Genomic DNA, 26,510 nt, shown 5'->3' on the forward strand with positions numbered 1-26,510 from the left:
CTAACAGTCTCTTAAATGGATAGCATAACAAGGAAACTGTGCAGGATAAACTGAGGTAGTGTCAGTGCAACTGAGAGATAAGGTTAGGAACTCGATTTAGCTGCAACAGTACGTGGTGCATGTTTTAGCTTAGTGAGCCATCAACACAGCCCTGGGGACCACATGTAACAACTCATTTGGAGGAAAGTTTGAAAGGTGCAGCGAAAGGTGATGTGACTGAAAGGCTTTAAGACTTGGCAGATACAAGAAAGGAATTACAAAACAGATGTGCAGAAAGAAATCAGCAACAGGAGGAACAGTTTGTGTTGAACCTTTTCTTATTTAGTCTCAATTTCCTACAGCTTCATTGAAACATGTAATGTCACTCATCTGTCTTAAAGCTATATAACTAAGAAGGGCATTTTTTTCTGGGTCTTCTTTAATTTAAAAATGATGGTTAAGGTAGAAATAAACAGGCGAGAGGAAGGTAACAATGGGTGGTCAGGCTATCTCTTTGTGATTTTTTGGGACTTTATCAGGCATATCCAGTCAATGGGGAGTCAGTGTCCTACTGTGTTTTATAAGATAAAGCACTGTAAGAAAGTATGACATTACACTGTAGCTGGCTTCTTACACTTATTTGGTGTTGGATTCAAGGTGCACATCAACTCTACTCTGTTTCCTAGTTTTTTTAGGAAATAAAAAGTGAAAAAAAAGTCTTACGTTGTTTTAATTTGACGAATATGTTTTCTTCTGTCTGAAACCAATGTTAACAGTTTAGAGTAGCCCAGCCAGATTGCAAAAAGGTTATCAACAATTATAAGAAGCTTTTGATAACTGTAATGCCAATAGAGGCCTTTTCTGTATCTAAAAACAGATTTTTTTTCAAGTGTTACGATTTGTACATTGCCTTATGATTTTCTAGGTGATGCCTGTGTTTTTTCCAATCTTAAACAAACTTCATGGTTGAATGAAAATAACTTTCTATATGAATCTGCCAGTACTCAAATGGGCATAATTTTGTGTCCAACTGTATAAATGGATTTTAATAAAGTCAATTCATGAATTTCTATACGTATATAATATTTAATATTTTAACATTATGGTGATTACGTTGCCCTGAGATGGACTGGCAACCTATCAAGGGTGTACCCTGCCTTTCGCCAGCACACGCTGGAGATAGGCACCATCTCCCCCACGATCCTGTATGGAAGAAGAGGGTATAGAAAACGGATAGATGGATGGTTGTTACATTATACTCTTGAGTGTTATCATTTTATAGGTTACAATAAAAACAAAACTCCACTGATTGTAGTATTGTGTAATCTGATTGCCCAATCGTGTAAACATAATCTATTCCGGCATATTGTATAATTTATGAATTGAAGCTGAAGTGCATCTGAGAGATCCATGAGACGCCCCAAGGATCAACATTTTTGGTTTCCTGTCGGAAAAAAATAAAGTGAGTCAAGTGCATAGTGTGAGTGCACACATATATATATGTGTGTGTGTGCAGGTGTGCGGAAGGGAGTGAAGCAGGCAGGTGAACAGAGAGACGTACTGGGTACCTTTGAGGTCAGGGTCTTCGCGGAGTGTTAGCTGTAATGACACCTGACAGCAACAAGGAGAATTTGCCCTGGCAGTTCTGTACATTCGTGTCACTACTGATAAAAGTCAGCACCCGCTGAGCAGGAGAAACCTCCGTCCCGGTGCCACCGGGTCCTCCATGCAGTACAAAAGAGAGGAAGATGGGAACACTTCCTTCCTCCTGTACTTACCTGTCCCTCCGATGCTCACTGAGCAGAGAAGCTGCGACAGCTGTATAGTCCTTGGTTGGGCGGGAGTGCAGGTGCCAACTTTGTGAGTGCCACAGGTGGGAGCAAAGCTGCATGACACCAGCCAATTTGAGCATGGGAAATGAAACCTGGAGACTTCTCCTGTAGTTGTGTAACAGCCAAAGGCAAAAAGGAAGTCTGCAAAACTTTCTTTCTACTCATTTTAACGGTTACATATATGGGTAAAGCAATGAATCTAACTTTATGAAGTCTTTGATAAGAGATGTTTTAGGTCTCAAACTTTTGCTAATCTTGCTCTTCATATTCTTCTCATTAAAACAATTCCCAGTCATGATAATGCAACTAAAGTTTTGCTTCTTTTTGTCCAATTCTGAGGTTTTTATTTGTAGTTTTATACTGGATTGTCTTTATGTCCTCTCTCTTGACTGACTTAAAGCCTGTACTGCCACCTAATGTTCACAAACTGACTTTTAGAGGGAAATCCCATTACTCTGCATTTGTGTGTTGCTTCAGTTTATCTAATTATTAAAGTTCTAATAAGTAAAGCACTCAGTCAAAATTTAAATCTGAATGTGGTATTAATTCAAATAAACACAATTTCTGAGCTTTCCATGTGAGAAGAGTTCTGTTGGAGTTTCCGTGAGAAAAAGCAGATATGAAACTTTTCTATAACCCTGAACAAAACGGAAGCAATTGTCCAATAGGTGAGTTATTTATTCCACCCTCCCCATTTTTCTTTTCTTAATGGCTGAAAATGAGGACTGGCTCCTGAGCACTTAAGTAAAAACAAACTTAGCACGTCACACCAGTAATAGCTTGAGGAAAAACATCACCTTCAGCAGTAGGGTGTGGAGGAAAGGAGAGGTTAGAGTAGGTTACGGTGTGTGTGTGTGTGTGAGGTGGGTGAGGGGGCTGGGGCAGTAGACAAAGAGTGGGGGAGGCAAATGTGGACACATGTGCTGCAAATTAGACTTTAAGCAAGCAGCCCTTTATTTCCTTATAATTAGAGCAACAGAGGAGACAAGAGTGCAGGTGTTTCTGCATGGCTGCACCTCGGTGCACCTTGGGGACTGAGTGACCTGGGTGCGAAAGGAGGGAGCAAGACAGCAGCCTGTGAAGAACACAGACAAACTCTATTTTTTTGTCCACCTCCCTCCTTTTTCCCCCACTGTAGCCCCTTGAGGAACCCTTGCACGCCCTTCTAAGCAGCCTCTGCGTATTCACTCCCTGTGGTCAGTCTTCAGTGGCTAGTTTTTCGAGTAAAGCCTGTTTTCACTCAGCATGTGTCTGAGGCCCACCTACCCTAGAAACGGTTAAAGACTTCATTTCTATCTGGATGGGAAATTATACTAAAAATGAACAACAAACTTAATTCCACACAATCAAAATCTCAAGATTTTATAAGTTTCTCATATTATGCTATCACAGTGCCTTTCAAAGTTATTCATATATTTAAAACCTTTTCACGTTTTGCTACTTAACAACAACAACCTTGTTGTATTTGATTCAGATTTTTATGTGATAGCCTTACATGGTGAAGAACTTATTTGTCAAAAAGATAAAAGAAAAAATTCAAGGTTTACAACTTTTATTTTACAAATAAAATATACAAAGTGTGGCATGCCTTTGTAATCTGCCCCCATTAGTGTGAAACCCCTAAATAATATCCACTTTGTGTCATTTAATCTCAGTATAAGTACAGCTTTTCTGTGAAGGCCTCAGAGGTTGGTAAGTGAATATTAGTGAAACAACTGCATCATGAAGACCAGGAAACACGTGAGACTGGTCAGGGGTCAGAGGAGAAGATTCGTTAGGTTATAAAACGAAGTTCCAAGCTTTAAATATCTCAAGGAGCACCGCTGAATCCATCATCTGAAAACAGGAAGAGTTAACAGCTCAGGTGGGAGAATGATCCTTGCTTTGACATTCTGTAAGTTTTTCTATTCTTCATTATTAAAAAAAAAAAACTGTTGCCAGTTACATCTGCATTTGGGTGCTTCTACATGACACTAAGGAGTCCAATTTAGTTTTGCCACAAGTCTTGTAGTGGATGCAGCAAACATGTGGAAAAAAGTGCTCTGGTCAGAAAAGAGCAAAATCGTACTCTTTGGACTTCATGTAAAATGATATGTATAGCAGAACACTAACACTGCACCCTGAACACACCATGCCCACTGTGAAACTAGGTAGTGGTAGGATCAGATGCTTTTCTTTAGTACTTCAGAATTTGATGGAGAAAAATGCAATCCTGGCTGAAAATATACTAGAAACTATAAAATATCTGAGGCTGGGTTGGAGGTTCACCTTCCAGAAAGATAATGGCCCCTCATATAACCAGAGCTGCAATGCGATCGTTTAGATCAGCTGAGCCCAAACATCTGGAGCACTAATGTCCAAATCTTTTTAAATCAAAAATTTAAAAAAATGCCTTGTGGTTGAGTGGCGTACAAATTCATTCCAACATTGGACACTCCGGGTTTAGATTAAAGTATAATCATGTGTTAGAATGGTCCAGTCAAAGTCCAAACCAAAATCTAATTGAGAATCTTCTGCAGGACTTGGTAATTGATATGTAATGGAGAAAAACGTCAGTTTTTAGATGTCCAAAACTAATAGACATATCCTTAAAGTCTAGCTGTAATTGAAGTATGAACCATTTCTTCAAAGTACTGACACCGTTTTCAGATGTTTATTTATCAAAACTTTTGATAACCATGTAACATTTCCTGTCCCTTTCATATTTATACTTCCATCATACATCAGAGATCTGATTGTTCCATATGTTCCTAACAGAGCACTTCGTTCTCAGACTGCAGGTTTACTGGTGGTTCCTAGAGTCTCTAGAAGTAGAATGGGAGGCAGATCCTTTAGTTATCAGGCTCCTCTCCTGTGGAACCAGCTCCCGGTTTTGGTCCGTGAGGCAGACATCCTGTCTACTTTTAAGGCTAGACTTAAAACATACCTTTTTGATAAAGCTTATAGTTAGAGTGGCTTAAGTTATCCTGAGCTATCTTCCTTATTTTTTACCTCCGTCTTCTTTAGATTTAAAGAGGAGTGGCAAATGTAAAGGAGGTGGACTGGCAGTACTTGTGAACAACAGATGGTGTAATCCAGGACATGTTACTGTGAAGTGTCAACTCTGCAGTCCAGATATTGAACTGTTGGCAGTAAGTTTTCGTCCATATTATTTACCCAGAGAGTTCACCAGTGTTATTTTGGCAACAGTTTACGTTCCACCTTCCGCTGTTGCTGACACTGCATGTGATGCCATCAGCTCAGTTGTTGCTAAGCTACAGACACAAAACCCCAATGCTTTTGTGGCAATTTCTGGTGATTTTAACCATGCTTATCTCTCTGCTACACTTCCAACGTTTCAACAGTTTGTCAGCTGCTCTACCAGAGAAAACAAAACATTGGATTTGTTTTATGCAAATGTCAAGGACTCATACATCTCTACAGCAAGACCTCCTCTAGGCAAATCAGATCACAATCTTGTTTTTCTCTGCTCGAAATATAAGCCCCTTGTTCAGTGGCAACCTGTTATAAAGAGGACTGTGAGAAAATGGTCACAGGAAGCTGAAGAAGCTCTGCAAGGTTGCTTTGAGGCTACAGACTGGGACGCACTGTGCCAGCCACATGGAGAGGACATCAATGCTATGACTGAGTGTGTAACCAACTATATAAACTTCTGTGTGGATAACATCATCCCCACCAGAACTGTGAGATGCTTCCCCAATAACAAACCTTGGATCACCAGTGACCTGAAGGACCTGCTTAACAAGAAAAAAAGAGCCTTCAGAGAGGGAGACAGAGAATTATTGAGGATTATACAGAAGCAACTTAAAGTCAAGATAAGAGACAGCAAGGAGGTGTACAAAAAGAAGCTGGAGAGCAAGCTCCAGCAAAACAATATCAGAGATGTGTGGACAGGGATGAAGAAGATCACAGGCTTCAAGCAGAAGGATGATCAGACCGATGAAGGTCTGGACAGAGTCAATGAACTGAACACATTCTTCAATAGGTTCAGTTCAGAAACAAGCTCAGCATCCTCCTCTCCTGCTCAAAGCTAAACAGACATCCCACCCTCCTTTGACCCACAGGACCCACAGCTGTCCAGTAATACCTCACATTTTTTATCTTCCACCTCAGCCCTAGACCCTTCTGCTTCTACATGTTTGCCATCAACCATATCAGAAGATGCTGATGTTTCCTTTGCTTCCCCCTTCCACCTGTGTGTCTCAAGAAGTCAGGTGAAGAGACAACTGGAGAGACTGAATAGGAATAAGGCTGCAGGTCCAGATCATGTCAGCCCTAGAGTCCTGAAGGCCTGTGCAGAGCAGCTCTGTGGGATTCTGCAGCACCTCTACAACCTTAGCCTGGCCCAGAAGAAGGTTCCGGTGTTGTGGAAGACCTCCTATCTTGTTCCGGTACCAAAGAAAACTCACCCATCAGTCCTCAATGACTATAGACCTGTTGCCCTGACATCCCACATCATGAAGGTCCTAGAGAGACTCCTGTTGGCCCACCTGAGTAAGCAAACAGTAAACCATCAGGACCCCCTTCAGTTTGCTTATCGCTGTGGAGTTGGAGTTGAAGATGCCATCATACACCTGCTTCAACAAACCCACTGTCATCTGGACAAAGCCAGTAGCACTGTGAGGATCATGTTCTTTGATTTCTCCAGTGCATTTAATACAATCCAACCTGATTTGCTTTGTCAGAAACTCCAAAAGACTCAGGTGGAGGCCTCAACAATCTCCTGGATCAAAGACTATCTGACAAACAGACCACAGTTTGTGAGACTGAAGGGTTGTGAGTCTAACCAGGTAGTCAGCAGCACAGGAGCACCACAGGGGACTGTACTCTCACCATTTCTTTTCACTCTGTACACCTCAGACTTTCAGTACAAGACAGATTCCTGTCATCTGCAGAAATACTCGGATGATTCTGCAGTCGTGGGGTGGATCAGAGATGGACAAGAAGCTGAGTACAGGAAGGTGGTGGACCGCTTTGTGGCATGGTGTGGAAACAATCATCTCATTTTGAACGTGACTAAAACAAAGGAGATGATTGTAGATTTTAAGAGAAACAGGAATAAGTCAAAAACTATTTCTATCATGGGAGAAAAAGTGGAGGTGGTGGAGGAGTATAAATACCTTGGTGTTCACCTGGACAACAGACTAGAGTGGAGATGCAACTGTGAAGCCATCTACAAGAAGGGACAGAGCAGACTGTACTTCTTGAGGAAGCTTAGGTCCTTTGGTGTTTGCAGCAAGATGCTGCATATCTTCTATAAGTCTGTTGTGGAAAGTGTGATCTCTTCTACCATCATCTGCTGGGGAAGCAGCATCAGAACCAGGGACTTAAAAAAGCTCAACAAGCTGATAAAGAAGGCTGGCTCTGTTCTGGGGACTCCTCTGGAGATCATTGTGGAAAGACGGATTCTTCATAAAATGAAGAACATTATGGAGAACCCTGAGCATCCTCTTCATGAGACTGTCCTACAACAACAGAGTGTCTTCAGTCAGAGGCTTCTTCAGATCTGCTGTAAGACGGAGCGCTACAGGAGATCCTTCCTGCCCACAGCCATCAGCATCTACAACGGCTCTTTGAGGAAACCTTCATAATATGAGCTATAACAACATTTAATTTCCCTTTGGGATTAATAAAGTATTTTTGAATTGAATTTGAATTGAATTGAATTCCCTCCCTGTTAGATGGAGTAAGGGGGAGTCAGGTTTAGCCTAAACTGGCTCAGTTATGGTTGAGGTGCAAACACACCCTCCATTTCTGCTACCTGTATGACCCCCTCTCTTTTCCAATGGTTATAATCAGTCTGACAGAGAGAGGTATCCCAATCCTTGTGGTTTTTAGTATAACAATGGCCATCAGTGGGCTCTAGATGGAAAAACGTTATCAGTTTATTATTTTACTTAGTGCCCCTACACGTGGCCAGTTCTGGGGTGGCCGGGCTCTGGCACTCGGTGGTTTGGTCTGGCCTCCCCGGCGGCCCCACACCTTTCTGGACCTTTTGTGGGGTGCCTTGAGATGAGATTGTTGTAAATAAGCGCTATATAAATAAATAAACCGAAACTATCTCTGTAGTTATGCTGCTATAGGCTTAGGTTGCTGGAGGACATAATGACCACTTTCACCCTCTTTGCTACATTCTCACACTACTCTCCAATTTTGCATTATTTGCTGTTATTTCAGCTTTTAACCTTGTTCTCTATATTCTCTTCCTAGATGCTACACCTGGCCTGGCTCTGTGTCTACCTGTGACACCTTTCTGGAGGGGCATTGTCCAAGCTTCTGCTCACCTTCTACAGATGATCCACATACCCCTGTCTTTCAGTGTTTAACCCTTTCTCTCTCCTAGACATGGCGATTGACTGAGCTTTTACTGTAACTAACTCTATGTGCTCTCTTTCAGATTCTATCCTTGAAAACTGGCTCAGAGTTTATCTGTTCTTTCTTTCTAGATGAAATGACTGAAGGAGCTACATCCATTAACATTTACTTTTCCTTCCCATAGAAAGTACTCCTAGATCAGTGCTTCTTTGTTCTCTTTGTGTCTCTGCTCTGTTCTCTCAAACCCCCAGTCAGTCGTGGCAGATGGCCGCTCACACTGAGCCTGGGTCTGCTGGAGGTTTCTTCCTATTAAAAGGGTGAGTTTTTCCTCTCCACTGTCGCTACATGCATGCTCAGTATGAGGGATTGCTGTAAAGTCAATGCCAGTGACTGTCCACTGTCTCTACATGCTCATCCGGGAGGAGTGAATGCTGCAAATCTCTGACTCGATGCAATCTGCTGGGTTTCCTTAGACAGAAAAACTTTTATCCAATTTGAATAAATAACTAACTCTGACTGCACTGTTCAATGATTAGGATTCATTGGAATGTACAGGGGTTGGACAATGAACCTGAAACACCTGTCATTTTAGTGTGGGAGGTTTCATGGCTAAATTGGACCAGCCTGGTAGCCAGTCTTCATTGATTGCACATTGCACCAGTGAGAGCAGAGTGTGAAGGTTCAATTAGCAGGGTAAGAGCACAGTTTTGCTCAAAATATTGAAATGCACACATTATGGGTGACATACCAGAGTTCAAGAGAATTGTTGGAGCACGTCTTGCTGGCACATCTGTGACCAAGACAGAAAGTCTTTGTGATGTATCAAGAGCCACGGTATCCAGGGTAATGTCAGCATACCACCAAGAAGGATGAACCACATCCAACAGGATTAACTGTGGACGCAAGAGGAAGCTGTCTGAAAGGGATGTTCGGGTGCTAACCCGGATTGTATCCAAATAACATAAAACCACGGCTGCCCAAATCACGGTAGAATTAAAGGTGCACCTCAACTCTCCTGTTTCCATCAGAACTCTCCGTCAGGAGCTCCACAGGGTCAATATACACGGCCGGGCTGCTACAGCCAAACCTTAGGTCACTCATGCCAATGCCAAACATCGGTTTCAATGGTGCAAGGAGTGCAAATCTTGGGCTGTGGACAATGTGAAACATGTATTGTTCTCTGATGAGTCCACCTTTACTGTTTTCCCCACATCCAGGAGAGTTATGGTGTGGAGAAGCCACAAAGAAGCGTACCACTCAGACTGTTGCATGACCAGAGTGAAGCATGGGGGTGGATCAGTGATGGTTTGGGCTGCCATATCATGGCATTCCCTTGGCCCAATACTTGTGCTAGATGGGTGCGTCACTGCCAAGGACTACCAAACCATTCTTGAGGACCATGTGCATCCAATGGTTCAAACATTGTATCCTGAAGGTGTTGCCGTGTATCAGGATGATAATGCACCAGTACACACAGCAAGACTGGTGAAAGATTGGTTTGATGAACATGAAAGTGAAGTTGAACATCTCCCATGGCCTGCACAGTCACCGCAAATGGCCAATACAGCATACTAATAAATTATTGTGGTCTAAAACCAGGTGTTTCAGTTTCATTGTCCAACCCTTGTATGTACCTGACCTTTGTGAAGTGCCTTGAGACGACAAGTGTTGTGAATTGGCGCTATATAAATAAACTGATTTGAAATTGAATTTGTGTCAGCCTATAAGGCCGCTGACAGGAGGGGACAACCGGGTCAGTTGTCCCAGGCCCAGAGACTAAACCAACTGACAGGGAGTTTTTTGTTTTTCAAAATAGGACTGTTTGTGAAGAAAAATATAAAACTAAGTAAGTTATATAAAACCGTTTCTATTTTTTTTTTCTTCCTAATTGTCCTTGCAGTAGTGGGGAAGAACTTCCCCACCTGAAACATGAAAATGCTTTGGCCACTGACAACTTCTACCAATGAGTTTTCAATCCACTTTAGTAAAGTATAAAGTGCCTAGTGGGCTACAGGCGGAGAGAGGAAAATATGCAGCCTAAATCTGTCCCTTCACTCTGAATCAGGGAGCCTTTCCATCACCGTGATATAAAGAAACGTTACAGCAGCTGTCACCAAAGGAACACACCTCAAGCCACAGGTGCAGCCTAGCAGCTGGACCTCTTTCATTTCTGTTTCCGCTGCTCTAATGGTGCAAACAAACTTGGCAGTTTCTGTCATAGATGTACTGTGTATATTTGCTAGAGGAAGTTATAATCAGACCAGACACCAAACATTCTTCCAATAACTTGAGGAAACACATTCTCACAGGAATTTAAAGTTTATTCACACATAACATACTACAGAGGGTAATGTATTCAAGAAACACTGAACAGCGCTGTCATATATGTCACAGGAAAAAAAAATCATAAAACAAAAAAGACTGAACCTTTTCTTTGCCGTTATATAAAAATATTGTTGCTAAAAAAGTATAAATTAGGTTTACTAATAAGACAACTCAGATCTGAATCTACACAGAAGTCTGCTGCCAAAGTGCGATTAAAAAGAGCTGAACAGAACCCAACGTTTTTTTTTTTGTCTTTTAGCGGAGTATAAAAAGGAAGAAATGCCTGTAAAATAGGATGAAAGCAACACCGAGTTCTTAACCTGAATTAATAAACTAGTTGAACAGATCTCCATGTTAGCATTCATATACCACAACTTCACAACTGAATTTTTATTATCTGAATAAGTTAAAATCCTGAAACAAAAGAAAACTTACAGCTAAATTCAGTTTTTATAGTATTAGTATCTAAGATGACTTTTCTATTATATCAAAACTTTCTGAAATGCTACTGTAGAAAAAAGAGGTATAATGTTATTGGTGCTCCCTACTTTTTCTCTTGAATGAAGGCGCCCCCTTGTGGCATAAAAACAGCAGTTCTCCTGTATTTACAAAGTCCATCTCTGAAAAGGGATGTCAACCTCTAAACACCAACCAGAAAACAGAGTAGTTACTTCCACCGTGACAGGCAGGAATTCAGTCATCAGAGTACCTCAAAGTTACATCGTCTCAGAGCCAAAAAGATCAATTTTCATCTGATGAGAAACACTGGTTAATAACATTATATATGATTACTCTTATTAAAAGCATGCATATCTTAGTTATACCTTTCATTTAATCAACAAAAAGAATACTATTTCTATGAAAATTAATTTATGTCAACAATGGCATTTTGTCCCAGAGCATATCCTATTGAATAAAAAAACAAAACAAACCAAAAAACCCATTAAAAACAGTGAGAAAAATCCCTTCATCAGTAAAAGCCCAGGAAAAGTGTTGAAACCACCGACCATTTCTTTGACCCAACCCACATCTCTGTGATGAACTGGTTCATTAAAATTACAATACTGCCTTCTGAGTGCTGAGGTAAAACATTGGATTGGTATTTGAAAGTGTATTTTAAACAGATTTCTACAGTAATTTCCTTTTTTGTCTTTCTTTGTTTTTTTCTTCTCTTTTTTACTAAAATATAATGAACACAATAAAAAATTCTAAGAAATCATAAAAGGGGGGACAAAGCTTTTAGAAAACACAAAATCCAAACTTGGGGGGTGAGAACATCTAAAGTATAGAAACAAAATATGTTGCTGACAAAAAGCTTGCAAAGCAAAACCTCTGATCTTTGTTGTTTTTTAGTGTTTTATAAAATTAATACATAAAAGGAAAGAAAAAAAGATAAACAGTCTGAAACAAAACTGGTATTGGTCTGAAATTCTGACTAAATATCAACCAGGTATTTTTTCATTTTAGGCTTCACAAAGGTGCCACTATTCACACAGATGCCCTTGTATTTCTTGGACACTTGAATTTAAAGAAAACAGCCCTGCCCTCAGCCTTCCTATGATCCCTGGGAACTCCGTTAGTGTTATGCTGTTTGTGCAAAAGTGAGTGCTAACAGTGTTGTTATGGGGATTCTGCTTCTGAGTACAGTACATCAGTGTTTGTGCAACAGTTACAGTGCCTTGCGAAAGTACTCCTCCACATTTCAGGCTTCAGACATAAAGATATAAAATTCTAATTCTTTGTGAAGAATCAACAACAAGTGGGACACAATCATGAAGTGGAATGAAATTTATTGGATGTGTCAAACTTTAAAAAATAAAAAACTGAAAAGTGGGGCGTGCAATATTATTCGGCCCCTTTACTTTCAGCGCAGCAAACTCACTCCAGAAGTTCAGTGAGGATCTCTGAATGATCCAATGTTGTCCCAAATGACTGATGATGATAAATAGAATCCACCTGTGTGTAATCAAGTCTCCGTATAAATGCACCTGCTCTGTGATAGTCTCAGGGTTCTGTTCAAAGCGCAGAGAGCATCATGAAGACCAAGGAACACACCAGGCAGGTCCGAGATACTGTTGTGGAGACGATTAAAGCCAGATCTGGATACAAAAAGATTTCCCAAGCTTTAAACATCCCAAGGAGCACTGTGCAAGCAATCATATTGAAATGGAAGGAGTATCAGACCACTGCAAATCTACCAAGACTCGGCCGTCCCTCTAAACTTTCATCTCGATCAAGGAGAAGACTGAACAGAGATGCAGCCAAGAGGCCCATGATCACTCTGGATGAACTGCAGAGATCTACAACTGAGGTGGGAGAGTCTGTCCATAGGACAACAATCAGTCGTACACTGCACAAATCTGGCCTTTATGGAAGAGTGGCAAGAAGAAAGTAATTTCTCAAAGATATTCATAAAAAGTCTCATTTAAAGTTTACCACAAGCCACCTGGGAGACACACCAAACATGTAGAAGAAGGTGCGCTGGTCAGATGAAACCAAAATCGAACTGTTTGGCCACAATGCAAAACAATATGTTTGGCATAAAAGCAACACAGCTCATCACCCTGAACACACCATCCCCACTGTCAAACATGGTGGTGGCAGCATCATGGTTTGGGCCTGCTTTTTGTCAGGAGGGACATGCCCCAAGCGACTTGCAGCTGTAATTGCAGCAAAGGGTGGCGCTACAAAGTATTAACGCAAGGTGACCAAATAATATTGCACGCCCCACTTTTCAGTTTTTTATTTGTTAAAAAAGTTTGACACATCCAATAAATTTCATTCCACTACACGATTGTGTCCCACTTGTTGATTCTTCACAAAAAATTAGAATTTTATATCCTTATGTTTGAAGCCTGAAATGTGGCAAGATGTTGAAAAGTTCAAGGGTGCCGAGTACTTTCGTAAGGCACTGTAACCCATGGTGCTGTTGTCGCGCTGAAATAGGGTACGAATGTCTAAATGAATCCTCCCATACAGGCTTCACCTGAAATGAATGAGACACTGCCTGAAAGCTGCAAAACTGACAAAAAGACATATTACACTGTTTAAGATGGTACGGGAATTTAAGGAAAAATGTTAGTTCTATTATTTTAAAAAGTTAAGAGTTACTTTGTGGGAAAAAAAGAGAAAATAAATAACTGCACTGCAGCATTTAGGATTAAAAAGCAAAATTCAAGCTGTGTGAAAATACAATCTCAACTCACAGTATCAGTTTTGAAACGTCTTTTGGTGTGACACCATTAAAAAAGTCTAAATATTCAAATTCAATGCTCATAAAGAGCAATTGTATGTTCATTTATACAGTGGATACCTTTGTTAATGCTTAAATTATTACTGACCTGTTTTATGAGCATACATGCTCAGATGATTCCACCTAATAAACATAAATAAAGCACTTGTTAAGTAACACAGCTGTACAAAATAAAAATAAAAATTCACCATGTGGACACTAGAGGTTGCTGTTTCCAGCTATAAAGTCAACATGATTGGACAGAAGACAAGCAAAAGCTTAACATAAAGCAATCAAAATAAGGCAATTAATTTATAAAACAAAGGCAAGATAACTAAGGGGTTACAGGTGGAGTCATGGAAGAGACTTAAGGCCCAAAAGCAAAGAGAACAAACTAGCGCTTGAATAGTTATTACCAAAGGCAACAAACAGCAGTTTCCATTCTTCCAAGCCGTTCAAGGAGGTATTAGCACAATTAAATGTACACTCACTTCATGAATACACCTGTGTTAACTCTAGTTAATACACTGGTAGACAAAAAAAACACACCCTTGGTGTCTCTCCTTTTCATGCTTTATGAGGGCACCGGCTGTATTTTGGGTGGAATGGTTGAAAACAAAGCCGTGGTTTCGGTATCCACCTCAGCACTGAGGTCACAGTTTGGTTTCCTTTAGGTACAGTGAGGAAAAAGTGGCGGTGCCTGCTCGGATGTGCTCCTTCCTGAGAAAATCCTATGGATTTTACAAACGTTAAAACGATTTGATGTGGAAATAATGACTATTTCGCCATGAGAACAGTCAGATAACGGGAGCTGTGTGCTGTATTAAAGCTTATTGCCTTAAAAATGGAAATGTATAGCTCAAAATAGGAAGACAATGTTTGTATTAGAATGATAAAACTAGGAAGCAACAACAGAACAAACTAACAAACTTTCAATGGACAGTATTTTTCTTCTCACCGAGCTTCAAAAAATAAATACACATGCTAAAAGATGCAATTATGGAAAAAAGATGTGCAAGCAAGCTCACCAAATGAATGATGTTCATCTGATAGTAACGCACAGGTACAACGTGTGAATGTGAAAAGAAGTGCATTGATGCTACTTATAGTTGATTGTGGATACAGAGTGATGTTGCATTCCTGAATTACCAGCAGTGGAAATTACCGTTACGCTATTCAAATCAACCCTATAATGTTTTTAAGTAATATAATAGCAGGATTGTGCTGTTTTAAAACAATAAAACATATTATTTAATAATGTTATGGTATTCATTTTGGGAGCAACACAGCTATAATAGGTATGACTGAACAATTTCATTAAAAAAGTAATGAAAATAAAACCATTTAATTTGATGCTTTCCTCTTTTAACCCTTCTGCTTAAATCTATTCATTTCAACTTTTCTGTGCAAGTCTAATAGTTTGACTTGTATATCAAAAAGCAAAGACAACAATTTCATTATTTTCTTCACACTTTGTAAGCAAAAAGGAAAGCATCACAAAAAGTCAGTTACCTTTTCGATTGAGAAAAAATGCATGCAGTCCATGCAAATCCTCCAATGCTACATTGTTTGGCCATCAACGCATCTGCAACAACTAAGCTCTGTTTTCCACCTATTGTCCAATGTTGACTAAGCTGCAGTATTTTACTTTTCAGTGAGCTGTGTAGGAAAATCCTAAACCTAGTGCACCTGATTTTCGGAGATGCATTGCCAGTGAAGATTCACTACATAATTCTTTCATCATACACCGTAAATTCACTGCTACAGTAGTTTGCCGTTATCTCCCTCCTGAACGGTTTTGAGAAGTAGGTTTGTTTTTTTCAGATGTGTTTGACAGTAGACCGAAGCAGTGAGAGCTGTAATTACCTGAAAATGTTGTCAACCAGTGAGAGTAACAGCATCGTAGCCTTGTAGAAGCTTAATTATTAGGCTGGAGTAATTCAAATCACTGACTATGACAGATGAAATTCTTCCTGCTCACACATGCGTCCTGAACCAAGGGCAGCGGACCAAACAGTACTGTCTTGTCTTCTGAGAGATACCATTCCACTCATGCGCTTTGCTCTCTGTACTTTACAACTGTCCAGTCCTCACAAAATATGTAAAAAGCCATTTAATTTTATAGGTGTTTGACGTCTTTGCAGTGTGAGTTTTTCTGTATTATTCTGCCTTGAGGAGTGCTTAGTTTTCTTGCACACTGATGTTTACAGTTTATCTAAACCTACAGTAAATAAATATGTGTCTTAGTCATTGGTGGATGATGGTTTGGTTGATTAGGGGTTGTTGGGTTGCTTTTCTAACCCATATTAGAGCGAAGGAAAATGAGTTTGTTCATCTCCTCAGCAGTGACCTGCTGCCTCCTCTTCATTGCCAGACTTTGTTCACACACAGTCACACACTCACTGCGTATGCCCACCGCTGGCACAGCGAGGAGCCACAGTGCCAAGCGAGCGAGCCTGGGGAACTTCTCAATCACTGTTGAGCTCCAGTACTGGAACAGGTCAGGCGTACCTTGGACAGGAGGTTCGGCCAGGTACTGAAAAATCTCTTGTCTAACCTGGCCCGAACCTTCATCAGTCCCAGAAACCAGGGAGGAACCTCTTGAGGGTCCGCCGTTGCTTCCAGCACCATCCATGCGGCTTATTTTAGGGGTGGGGGGTCCATCTCCATCCCGCTCTTCTCCACCTGAACCACCACCACTCATACCACCATCCCTGGTTTCAGCAGCCATTTCACAGGCACGGGAAATGATGTCCTCATGCTGGTAGGCTGGCACTGAACGCAGCTTGAGCTGTGGGTCCAGGACCATGGCTACCTGATGAGCTCTTTCAACCTGTAGACAGAGAAAAATATCACTGATTATTTAAGTTAATACCAAGCAGAATTAATAATTACCAGCTAAAAGTGCCTTTTACATGTATTCACACCCCTCCTTTTCCCATTTTGTCAAGTTACAGAAGCATATTTTAAGAAAAATGCAGTTCAAAAAACACTGAGTAAACATTATTAATTTGGTACCTTAAAATTTTCCTTGAGTGCTTCAAGGAAATAGTGGCAGAGTTTGCTAGCTGTGCCGGTTCCGGCCTCCCCAGCTTTAGATGTGAAGAACTTTTCCAAACGAAGGTAGACTGGCAGTACCAGCTGTAAGGTTGGTCTCCTCTGGCTGCTCAGCTCCAGAGCTGCCAGGCGAAGAGGTGCCAGCAGACAAGCCAGAGTGCTTAGCAGATGCTTATTAAGTCCTTGAAGAAGTGGAGCTGTGGACTTACTGCGGCCATAGGCCTCACAAATGTGTTCAAAGTGTGCGTGGACCTGCAAGAGGGCTTCTGCCATGCGATCCCAGCACGGCGGTGTGGGACATTGTGCAGGGGAGCCCTGTGTACTTTCCTCAGTTGTGCTTGTGGACGTGTTGAAGCACTGTTCCTCACGATGAGCCAGCGTAGTAGAAGAGGCGATATCTCTGCAGGTTGAAAGAAGCTCGGCTAACTCATGAAGCCCTCGAGCCTGGAGGCTGCGTTTCCCAAGAACTGCCTGAACAACAGCGCCGAGCGAACACCCTGCACACCGCAAGCATATCCTGCCCCGGCCACCACCCCCTAGTGGTGATCCTGCAAATCCGGCTGCCCACAGTCGAGGCTCGGAAACATAAACAGTTCGAATGTCTGACATGACAAACTCAGACAGCACGTTCTGCACCCAGTGGTGAATCTGCTCAGGCCCCTCCCTCAGCTCTGCCTCCCTTACACCGAGCACGTAACGTTTGAGCCGGGACCCCTCCACCTGGTAGGCTGTGAGAACATAGCAGGCATCTGGACCTGAGGTCTGGGAGTGGCAGGTCACGGCGATGCCCAGTGACGCATTGGAGCCCAGGGCACATGTGACTTTGACTTTCACCTGGTTGTACATGCGGGGCAGCTGGCGCAGTGCCAAGGCACTCATGTTGCCAAGAGCATCACGGGTGGAGTAGGCACCATGACGAGCCCCTGTGTCCACAAGGGTCTGAGCCAGCTTTAGGAAGTCTTTGCTGTTTAGCACATTGAGCATGTTCAGGTCAGAGCACATTACCCGTAATAGGCGCTCAGCCACCTGCTGTCTCTCCTTCTCAGGTAGCCCGTTATTCTCTGCCAGTTCAGTCACAGACGGATTAACAGGAAAAAAAAGCAGAGATAATTTGTATTAATATTTTCCATATTTGATAGGTTGATTCTAAAATTTGGTATGCTGGAAAAACAAAAATGTAGCAAAGCATATCCTGAAAATAACATGTAACCAAATTAGGGTTTTTTGTGGATTAGATTCAAAATTTAAGTTTGTCCTGCAGAATCTTTAGTTTGTGCAAAATATATGGTGCTGTCAAGAAAACACTATCAGAATGGGACACAGTACTGGCAAACTCTTAATTAAAATTAAAGTTAAAATTACTTGAATTGGCATCGGTAAAAATCTTAATCAAGATATCCCTAATAATAATGTACAAATATAGCTGCAGATGTCAGAAAGAAAGATGAAAGAAGGGTTCACACGTTATGTTTCTACACTCTTTGACTTAATGAGTTGGAAGTACTTACGGCTGAGTGTGTGGTTCCTCTGAGAGATACTTTGAGGCTGGATTTGTAGTTTCACTGAGGGATGGGCCTGAGCTTGGGACCCTCTCCACAGCTGCTCTTGAGGACCCGAAGCTGAAGAGGTTTTGGGAGAGTCCCCTTTGGTGTGGTTCTCATTATCAGCTGAAAATAGACAGATGGAAGAAAAAGTAGAGTTCCAGTAGATAAACTGTAAACAAACAATGGTACAAAATGGTATGGATGAACAAAATATTAAAATACATAAAAATTCTGTGCTTGATATTTTTTGAGTGATTGATAAATGAATTATGTTTCCAATCAGTGGTGCAAATTTTGCAACTCAACTTCATAGAGACGCAGTGCTGGGTTTCCCCACGATACAAGCTTCCCCACAACCCACTATGGAAGAAGCGATAGAAAATGACTGATTGACTGACTTCTTTAAATAGTTAAGTCACAAGAAACCATTGGGGCTCCGTCTCCACTTCTTCAATTAACCTGTACCTACAGGAGTCAAAATTCAGCTTTATAGCTTTCCTAAAAGAGCAATTCTACTGATCATCACCCATCATGCATCAGTTTGTCCCCTCCTTGGGGATGTTTGTTACCGTCTATGACAACAATTGATTCGAAGCAACTCTATAATCTATTCATAGTCTGATGTAAGAAAACGTGGTAATGTGATTAAAATCAATAACATTGATTAGCAGGACGTCGCTCTGAGTTCTTTTGGTTTGAGCGGGAGTCATAGTAACGAAAAGGGACCAAACAGAGATTTGAGCCACAATCAATTGAAATAGGTTATATTATAAAAGGATTTTATAATGATATACAATACAATTAAATTATATCAGATTTAAGCATTTCTATGATAGTCTGTCTCCAAAATGTATCAAAAGCACCTAACTACGAAGAGACATATGAATATACTTCTTACCACTTTATTATACAGTATCTGAAGTATACGGGCACAAAATGGTTTGTTTACGGGTACAGAGAAAAAAAAAAACACGACAGAACGAAATAATATGGCATGTGGGTAAAGACTGAAAAAGGCGTCAACTGACCAAAAAAAACACCCACCTGATTAAATGTATGATTGTTAAACTGTTTTGCAACAAGACAAAGATTACAGCAGCTTCAGATCCAGATCTGCAACAACCCTCATGATAATCTCTTTCTTAGAACTCTCTGCATTAATGTTCAGCACAACAACTTTAAAACCTACATCTCAATTAGTAAAGAAGAGCATGTGTAAAAAAAAAAAAAGATTTGCCAGTGAGGTCTTGTGTATATTATTCGTTTCTTTCTATGTTAAGATCAAGGCTCATCTGTAGTCGTAAACTCACCAGCGTGCGACTGCATGTGCTCCAGGAGGTTGTTGTAGAACTGGAACTGGATGCCACAGGCACCACAAGTGTAGGGCTCTAAAAAGATCACAATGCCCAGAAGACTGTTGACTCTTTGTCATCTGAATAATAAAAATACTGTTCATCTGTCAACCTGGGTATTATTCTCCTGGCTCTATTGTAGATTGGTGAAATTCAGCTCTAACATCATGTAGCTCTTTAGGGTGTTTGCAGGTTACTGTTATTCAAACTATGGTAGCATCTCTTAAATTTGTGAATGTTTTAGGCTGCTTTAGTCTTTAAGACTTTAGTAAAGGAACAAAATAACAGAAAAACAACATTTACATTTTAACTTAAACAGAAATCTACTTTTTTTTATATATAGAAAATTACACTTCAGAGAAACAGTAGAATATCAATTTTAAGCACTGGAACTTACTTTGGGTTGTAGAGAAGGTGGTGGCCACCAGGGGGCTAGGCGTTCCTGCTGAAAAGAGTATAGGGAATAATTTAAAGCTACAGACACAGTGGTGCAGGACTTTCTGCATCACTCTTTACCTTTCTTCATTAAACCCATCAAAGTCCAGACTCTGGTTTTATTTGTGCAACAATAATTCCAGGTGGACTTATTTAAAAACAACAGTATCAAATAACAGATTGGTGTAAATGCTTTTCTGAGAGCAAAACCAAAATGCAGCCTAATAAAACATGAAAAGGCTTTCACTTTGAGAGCCATGCTTTGATATAGTACAGATATAGTTTCTATGACCAGCTTTAATCTTAGATCCTATAACTACAGAAGCAAATAGCCTATAATCATGCTATCAAATTTAACTTCCATGTCCTTAAAAGCAAATAATAATACTAAGCTAATAATCTGCTGTGTTTTGGTCTGGTGGCTTCTACATGATTACATGGCAGCTAATGTTTACCTCAGTCACCAATACCCAACCAAAACCATTAAACTTTCTCTCACATGACCAAGATTTCGTCATGTCCTCATAAAATGAACTTCTCGGAGCTTTTACCGGTGACCATGTTTGCAAAAAAGATGTGATGTTATTGTATGACCCTTTGCTTTGTAAATAGGAATTTATTTACCATGGATTATATCAGGCAGCTGTGGAGGCCCTGAGCTGCTGGGATGATTTGCTAATCTCTGGACTTCTATTCTATTTTGGTTATAGATCCCAAAACATTCATTTTCTGTCATAATTGTTGTTATGATTCTAGCTCCCAGGATTATTTATTGTGTAGCAGTATAAACTGACTAAATCTCTGCATTTAAAAATAAGTAAATGCAACATCCTCTAGTTAGTCAATCCTTGCCCAATTAAAAATGGAAGTATAGAAAATCCAACAATCCCTTGGGTTTATTTTTGTCTCTCTTGTTCCTTGAACCTACAAATGATAAAGACTAATCTGGCTATGTTTTTTGTTTTTCACTTTTACTTTTACTGTGAATCATGTCTTGGGATGTCTCTGCTGGAAGTCCAGGGGGGTTCCATTGATAAACTGTGCTGCCAGGTGTTTCCATATTATTAGTACAGTGGGGAGAACAAGTATTTGATACATTGCCGATTTGTCAGCTTTTCCCACTTGCAAAGCATGGAGGAGTTTTTAATTTTTATCATAGGTACTCTTCAACTGTGAGTGACGGAATCAAAAACAAAAATCCAGAAAATCATTGTGTGATTTTTAAGTAATTAATTTGAATTTTATTACATGAAATAGGTATTTGATACATCAGAAAAACAAAACTGAATATTTGTGACAGAAACCTTTGTTTGCAATTACAGATATGAGAAGTCTCCTGTAGTTCTTGACGAGGTTTGCACACACTGCAGCAGTACACTCCTCCATATAGATCTTCTCCAGATCCTTCAGGTTTCTGGGCTGTTGCTGGGAAATACGGACTTTCAGCTCCCTCCAAAGATTTTTAATTGAGTTCAGGTCTGGAAACTGGCTATGCCACTTTAGGACCTTGAGATGCTTCTTACAGAGCCACTCCTTAGTTGCCCTGTCTGTGTGTTTCGGGTCATGGTCATGCTGGAAGACCCAGCCACGACCCATCTTCAATTCCCTTACTGAGGGAAGGAGGTTGTTGGCTAAGATCTCCCGATACATGGCCCCATCCATCCGTCCCTCAATACGGTGCAGTCGTCCTGTCCCCTTTGCAGAAAAGCATCCCCAAGGAATGATGTTTCCACCTCCATGCTTCACCGTAGGTATGGTGTTCTTAGGGTTGTACTCATCCTTCTTCCTCTAAACACGGCGAGTGGAGTTTAGTGGCAGCTTAGTGTGTTACTAATGGTCTTCTTTAAGACTGTGGTCCCAGCTCTTTTCAGGTCATTGACTAGGTCCTGCCTTGTAGTTCTAGGCTGATTCCTCACCTTCCTCATGATCATTGGTGCCCCACGAAGTGAGATCTTGCACGGAGCCCCAGACTGAGGGAGATTGATCGTCATCTTGAACTTCTTCCATTTTCTTATAATTGGGCCGACAGTTGTTGCCTTCTCACCAAGCTGCTCGGCTATTTTCCTGTAGCCCATCCCAGCCTTTTGTAGATCTATTATTTTATCCCTGATGTCCTTACACAGCTCTCTGGTTTTGGCCATCGTGGAGAGGTTGGAGTTTGAGTGGACAGGTGTCTTTTAACCAGATAATGAGATCAAACAGGTGCAGTTAATACAGATAATAAGTAGAGAACAGAAGTGCATCTTAAAAAAGACCTAACAGGCCTGTAAGAGCTGAGATCTTACTGATTGGGTGATCAAATACTTATGTCATGCAATAAAATGCAAATTAATTACTTAAAAATCACACAACGTGATTTTCTGGATTTTTGTTATAGATTCCGTCATTCACAGTTGAAGTACCTACCTAGTACTTATGATAAAAATTAAAGACTTCTACATGCTTTACAACTGGGAAAACCTGCAAAATCGGCAGAAATACTTGTTCTTCCCATTGTATACTTTTTCAGTTTAAAATGTTCTCTATTAAATTACATGTAATCTTCTGATTTTATCATATTATAATTTCACAGCTACATTTTGAATACATGAGCACACATAAGTATTTCTTTATTATATGCTTATTATTAGTTCTAAACAAATTGCATAAAATTTTATATTTTCTGTACATTTATTATGTATTTTAGGCCTTTCTGATGTATTCTATTACGTACATGATTTTTAGCTTGTATTCAGCGGATTTTCACATTATAAGTTGCTACTTCTTATTAAAATGCACCATTGTGCGTTACTGATATATATATATATATATATATATATACATATATATGTAGCTTCACACTGAAGGCATCAAAACTATGAACTAACACATGTGGAATTATATACTGAACAAAAAAGTGTGAAACAACTGAAAACATGTTTTATATTCTAGGTTCTTCAAAGTAGCCACCTTTTGCTTTGATTACTGCTCCGTACACTCTTGGCATTCTGTTGATGAGCTTCAAGAGGTAGTCACCTGAAATGGTTTTCCAACAGTCTTGAAGGAGTTCCCAGAGATGCTTAGCACTTGTTGACCCTTTTGCCTTCACTCTGCGGTCCAGCTCACCCCAAACCATCTCGATTGGGGTCAGGTCCGGTGACTGTGGAGGCCAGGTCATCTGGCGCAGCACCCCGTCACTCTCCTTCTTGGTCAAAATAGCCCTTACACAGCCTGGAGGTGTGTTTGGGGTCATTGTCCTGTTGAAAAATAAATGATGGTCCAACTAAACAAAAACCAGATGGAATAGCATGCCGCTGCAAGATGCTGTGGTAGCCATCCTGGTTCAGTATGTCTTCAATTTTGAATAAATCCCCAACAGTGTCACCAGCAAAGCACCCCCACACCATCACACCTCCTCCTCCATGCTTCACGGTGGGAACCAGGCATGTAGAGTCCATCCGTTCACCTCTTCTGCGTCGCACAAAGACACGGTGGTTGGAACCAAAGATCTCAAACTTGGACTCATCAGACCAAAGCACAGATTTCCACTGGTCTAATGTCCATTCCTTGTGTTCTTTATCCAAACAAGTCTCTTCTGCTTGTTGCCTGTCCGCAGCAGTGGTTTCCTAGCAGCTATTTTACCACGAAGGCCTGATTCACACAGTCTCCTCTTAACAGTTGTTCTAGAGATGTGTCTGCTGCTAGAACTCTGTGTGGCATTGACCTGTTCTCTAATCTGAGCTGCTGTTAACCTGCGATTTCTGAGGTTGGTGACTCGGATGAACTTATCGTCTGCAGCAGAGGTGACTCTTGGTCTTCTTTTCCTGGGGCGGTCCTCATGTGAGCCAGTTTCTTTGTAGCGCTTGATGGTTTTTGCGACTGCACTTGGGGACACTTTCAAAGTTTTCCCAATTGTTCGGACTGACTGACCTTAATTTCTTAAAGCAATGATGGCCACTCGTTTTTCTTTACTTAGCTGCTTTTTTCTTGCCATAATACAAATTATAACAGTCTATTCAGTAGGACTATTAGCTGTGTACTGTATCCACCTACTGCACAACACAACTGATGGTCCCAACCCCATTTATAAGGCTTGAAATCCCACTTATTAAACCTGACAGGGCACACCTGTGAAATGAAAACCATTTCAGGTGACTACCTCTTGAAGCTCATCAACAGAATGCCAAGAGTGTGCAGAGCAGTAATCAAAGCAAAAGGTGGCTACTTTGAATAACCTAGAATATAAAACATGTTTTCAGTTGTTTCACACTTTTTTGTTCAGTATATAATTCCACATGTGTTAATTCATTGTTTTGATGCCTTCAGTGTGAAGCTACAATATTCATAGTCATGAAAATAAAGACAACTCTTTGAATGAGTAGGTGTGTCCCAACATTTGGTCTGTACTGTATATATATATATATATGTATTACTTTTTTGTATAATTTCCCTTTGGGATTATAAAAAAAATAAATATAAAAAAAATATTTATGCTCGTCTCCAAACACTTTTATAGCTGGGTGTTTGGTAGTTTAAAACCACCAATCCCAAACTGCATATCTACACTTTTAACAAAACCATACAGTTGCAGCCAAAAGTTTACAAACACTCATCATCTACATAAAAGTCTAAAAGATTTAAGGCTTTCAACAATTTATCCGGACTTCACTTTATTGGTCTGGAGAGTTTACATATCATACAACTTCAGAAATTTTAAAAACAAGAAATGTGGGGACAGGATGAGAATTAACAGTAAAAGGTCTAATATATGCTTACACACCTAATAAATATTTAGATAAATTTAACTTGGTAAACTGCAGAGAAAACAGAAATCTTTTTTAGGCATTGACAAGATCCTGGCATAACTATGGCTGGATCTTTGAAAACCAACAGAAATGGTAGAGGTTATTTAAATTGGTCGGTTTCATGAAACTGACCTTACTTTTAAGCATTCTTCATACATTTTCAATAGAGTAAAGATTAGGGTTTTGGAAAGGTCTTCCCAGAACAAAGCATGATGTTATCACCACCATGTATGACAGCAGGTACTTTGAATCGGGCAAAATTTCTCAGTCTTTGTCGCAAATGATCACAAGGGTATTTGGCTTGTCAACCTAGGCAACTCTTTAGAATAGAATAGAATAAAATAGAATAAAATTCTTTATTTGTCATTGCTCCACATGGGTGCAACGAAAATTTCAAAACAAAACAGAACAAAAACAGTACAGTAAAGTAGTGCAAATTAAAGAAAATAAATATTAAAAAGTTATAAAGTTATAAGAAGGACTGTGCAGGTGGAAAAAAATATATATACATGAATATTTACAGGTTGTTCCAGTATTGCACATGAGGTAGCATATTGCACTTAGTGTTGAAGAAATTGCACAGAATGTATTTACTGTTTATGTCATTATTGACAGTAACAGTTGTTACAGTGTACATGAGGTGTTCAGGGCAACAACAGCTCTCGGAAAAAAGCTGTTTTTTAGTCTGTTTGTTTTTGTCCTGAAACGCCTCCCAGAGGGGAGCAGTTGAAAAAGATAGAGACTGGGTATCCCTGATGATGCTGCGGGCTCTCTTGAGGCAGCGGGTGAAGTAAATCTCCTCCTGGGAGGGGAGAGGGCAGCCAGTCAGTCTCTGGGCAATGTCGATGACCCGTTGGAGCTGCTTCCTCTCTGCTGCAGTGCAGCTGGAGAACCACAGCGAGATGCCGCAGCTCAGCACCGACTCCACAGAGCAGCGGTAGGACAGCAGCAGCTCTGGTCACAGGTTGTTCTTCCTGAGAATCCTCAGGAAGTACAGTCTCTGTTGCGCCTTCTTCAGGATCGCTGTAGAGTTAGTAGTCCACGTCAGATCCTCGCTGATGTGGGTGCCCAGGAACCTGAAGTCCGGCACCATCTCCACCCTCTCCCCGTTGATGGTGATGGGCTGTGTCCTGTTTACATCTCCGAAAGTCAACGATAAGTTCCTTTGACTCCTTTAACATCATGACCTACCTTATTTAATTTGTAGGTGACAGTTTGGATGAAGTTACTGAAACTTGCTGATGCTCCAACAAACAATCATCCCAAGTATTCATCAAAAGTGGTTTTGAAATAGATAATGTTGGCCAACATTAAGCTTCTGGAATGATCATCCTAAAACTATGGCCTCAACCTTAAAGGAAATATGCGGTCAGTGCTTCAGTGACAGGACACAAACCGATATAAACGACCTCTACCAATGTTGCCAAAAAGAGTAGTCAAAGATCCAGGCAGGATTACACCGGCAGATGGTTGATATATTGGCTGTGTGGTCAAAGTGCAGAAGGACGTTTAGCCAAATATTAGAGATGGCGCAGGTATATATTTCGAGCATGTAATTTTGACCTTGTGTGGAAGAAAGTCCAATAGAAATACAAACGTGTGCACCTATATTTTATTTGCTGATTACAAACAGAACTAAATTAATCTATTTTTAA

The 26,510-nt window shown here is 40.5% G+C and overlaps 1 protein-coding gene across 8 annotated transcripts in view; it reads right to left on the reverse strand.

Moving 5' to 3' along the window:
- Positions 1-13,968: 13,968 nt before the first annotated feature.
- The window catches only part of znf618 (zinc finger protein 618), a 69,270-nt gene continuing 56,728 nt past the window's right edge, over positions 13,969-26,510 (reverse strand). For 7 of the 8 annotated variants that reach the window (XM_047373136.1, XM_047373135.1, XM_047373134.1 and 4 more), the window contains 5 exons: positions 20,034-20,081; positions 19,595-19,672; positions 18,249-18,407; positions 16,702-17,801; positions 13,969-16,516 (listed from right to left, as the gene is read on the reverse strand). In XM_047373136.1, coding sequence (XP_047229092.1) covers positions 15,980-16,516; positions 16,702-17,801; positions 18,249-18,407; positions 19,595-19,672; positions 20,034-20,081 — 1,922 coding nt within the window. In that variant the 3' untranslated portion in view covers positions 13,969-15,979. The remainder of the gene's footprint in view (positions 16,517-16,701; positions 17,802-18,248; positions 18,408-19,594; positions 19,673-20,033; positions 20,082-26,510) is intronic. The other variant, XM_047373137.1, reaches the window with a different exon arrangement.

Source organism: Girardinichthys multiradiatus, chromosome 8, assembly GCF_021462225.1.
Source record: "Girardinichthys multiradiatus isolate DD_20200921_A chromosome 8, DD_fGirMul_XY1, whole genome shotgun sequence".
Lineage (NCBI taxonomy): Eukaryota > Metazoa > Chordata > Actinopteri > Cyprinodontiformes > Goodeidae > Girardinichthys > Girardinichthys multiradiatus.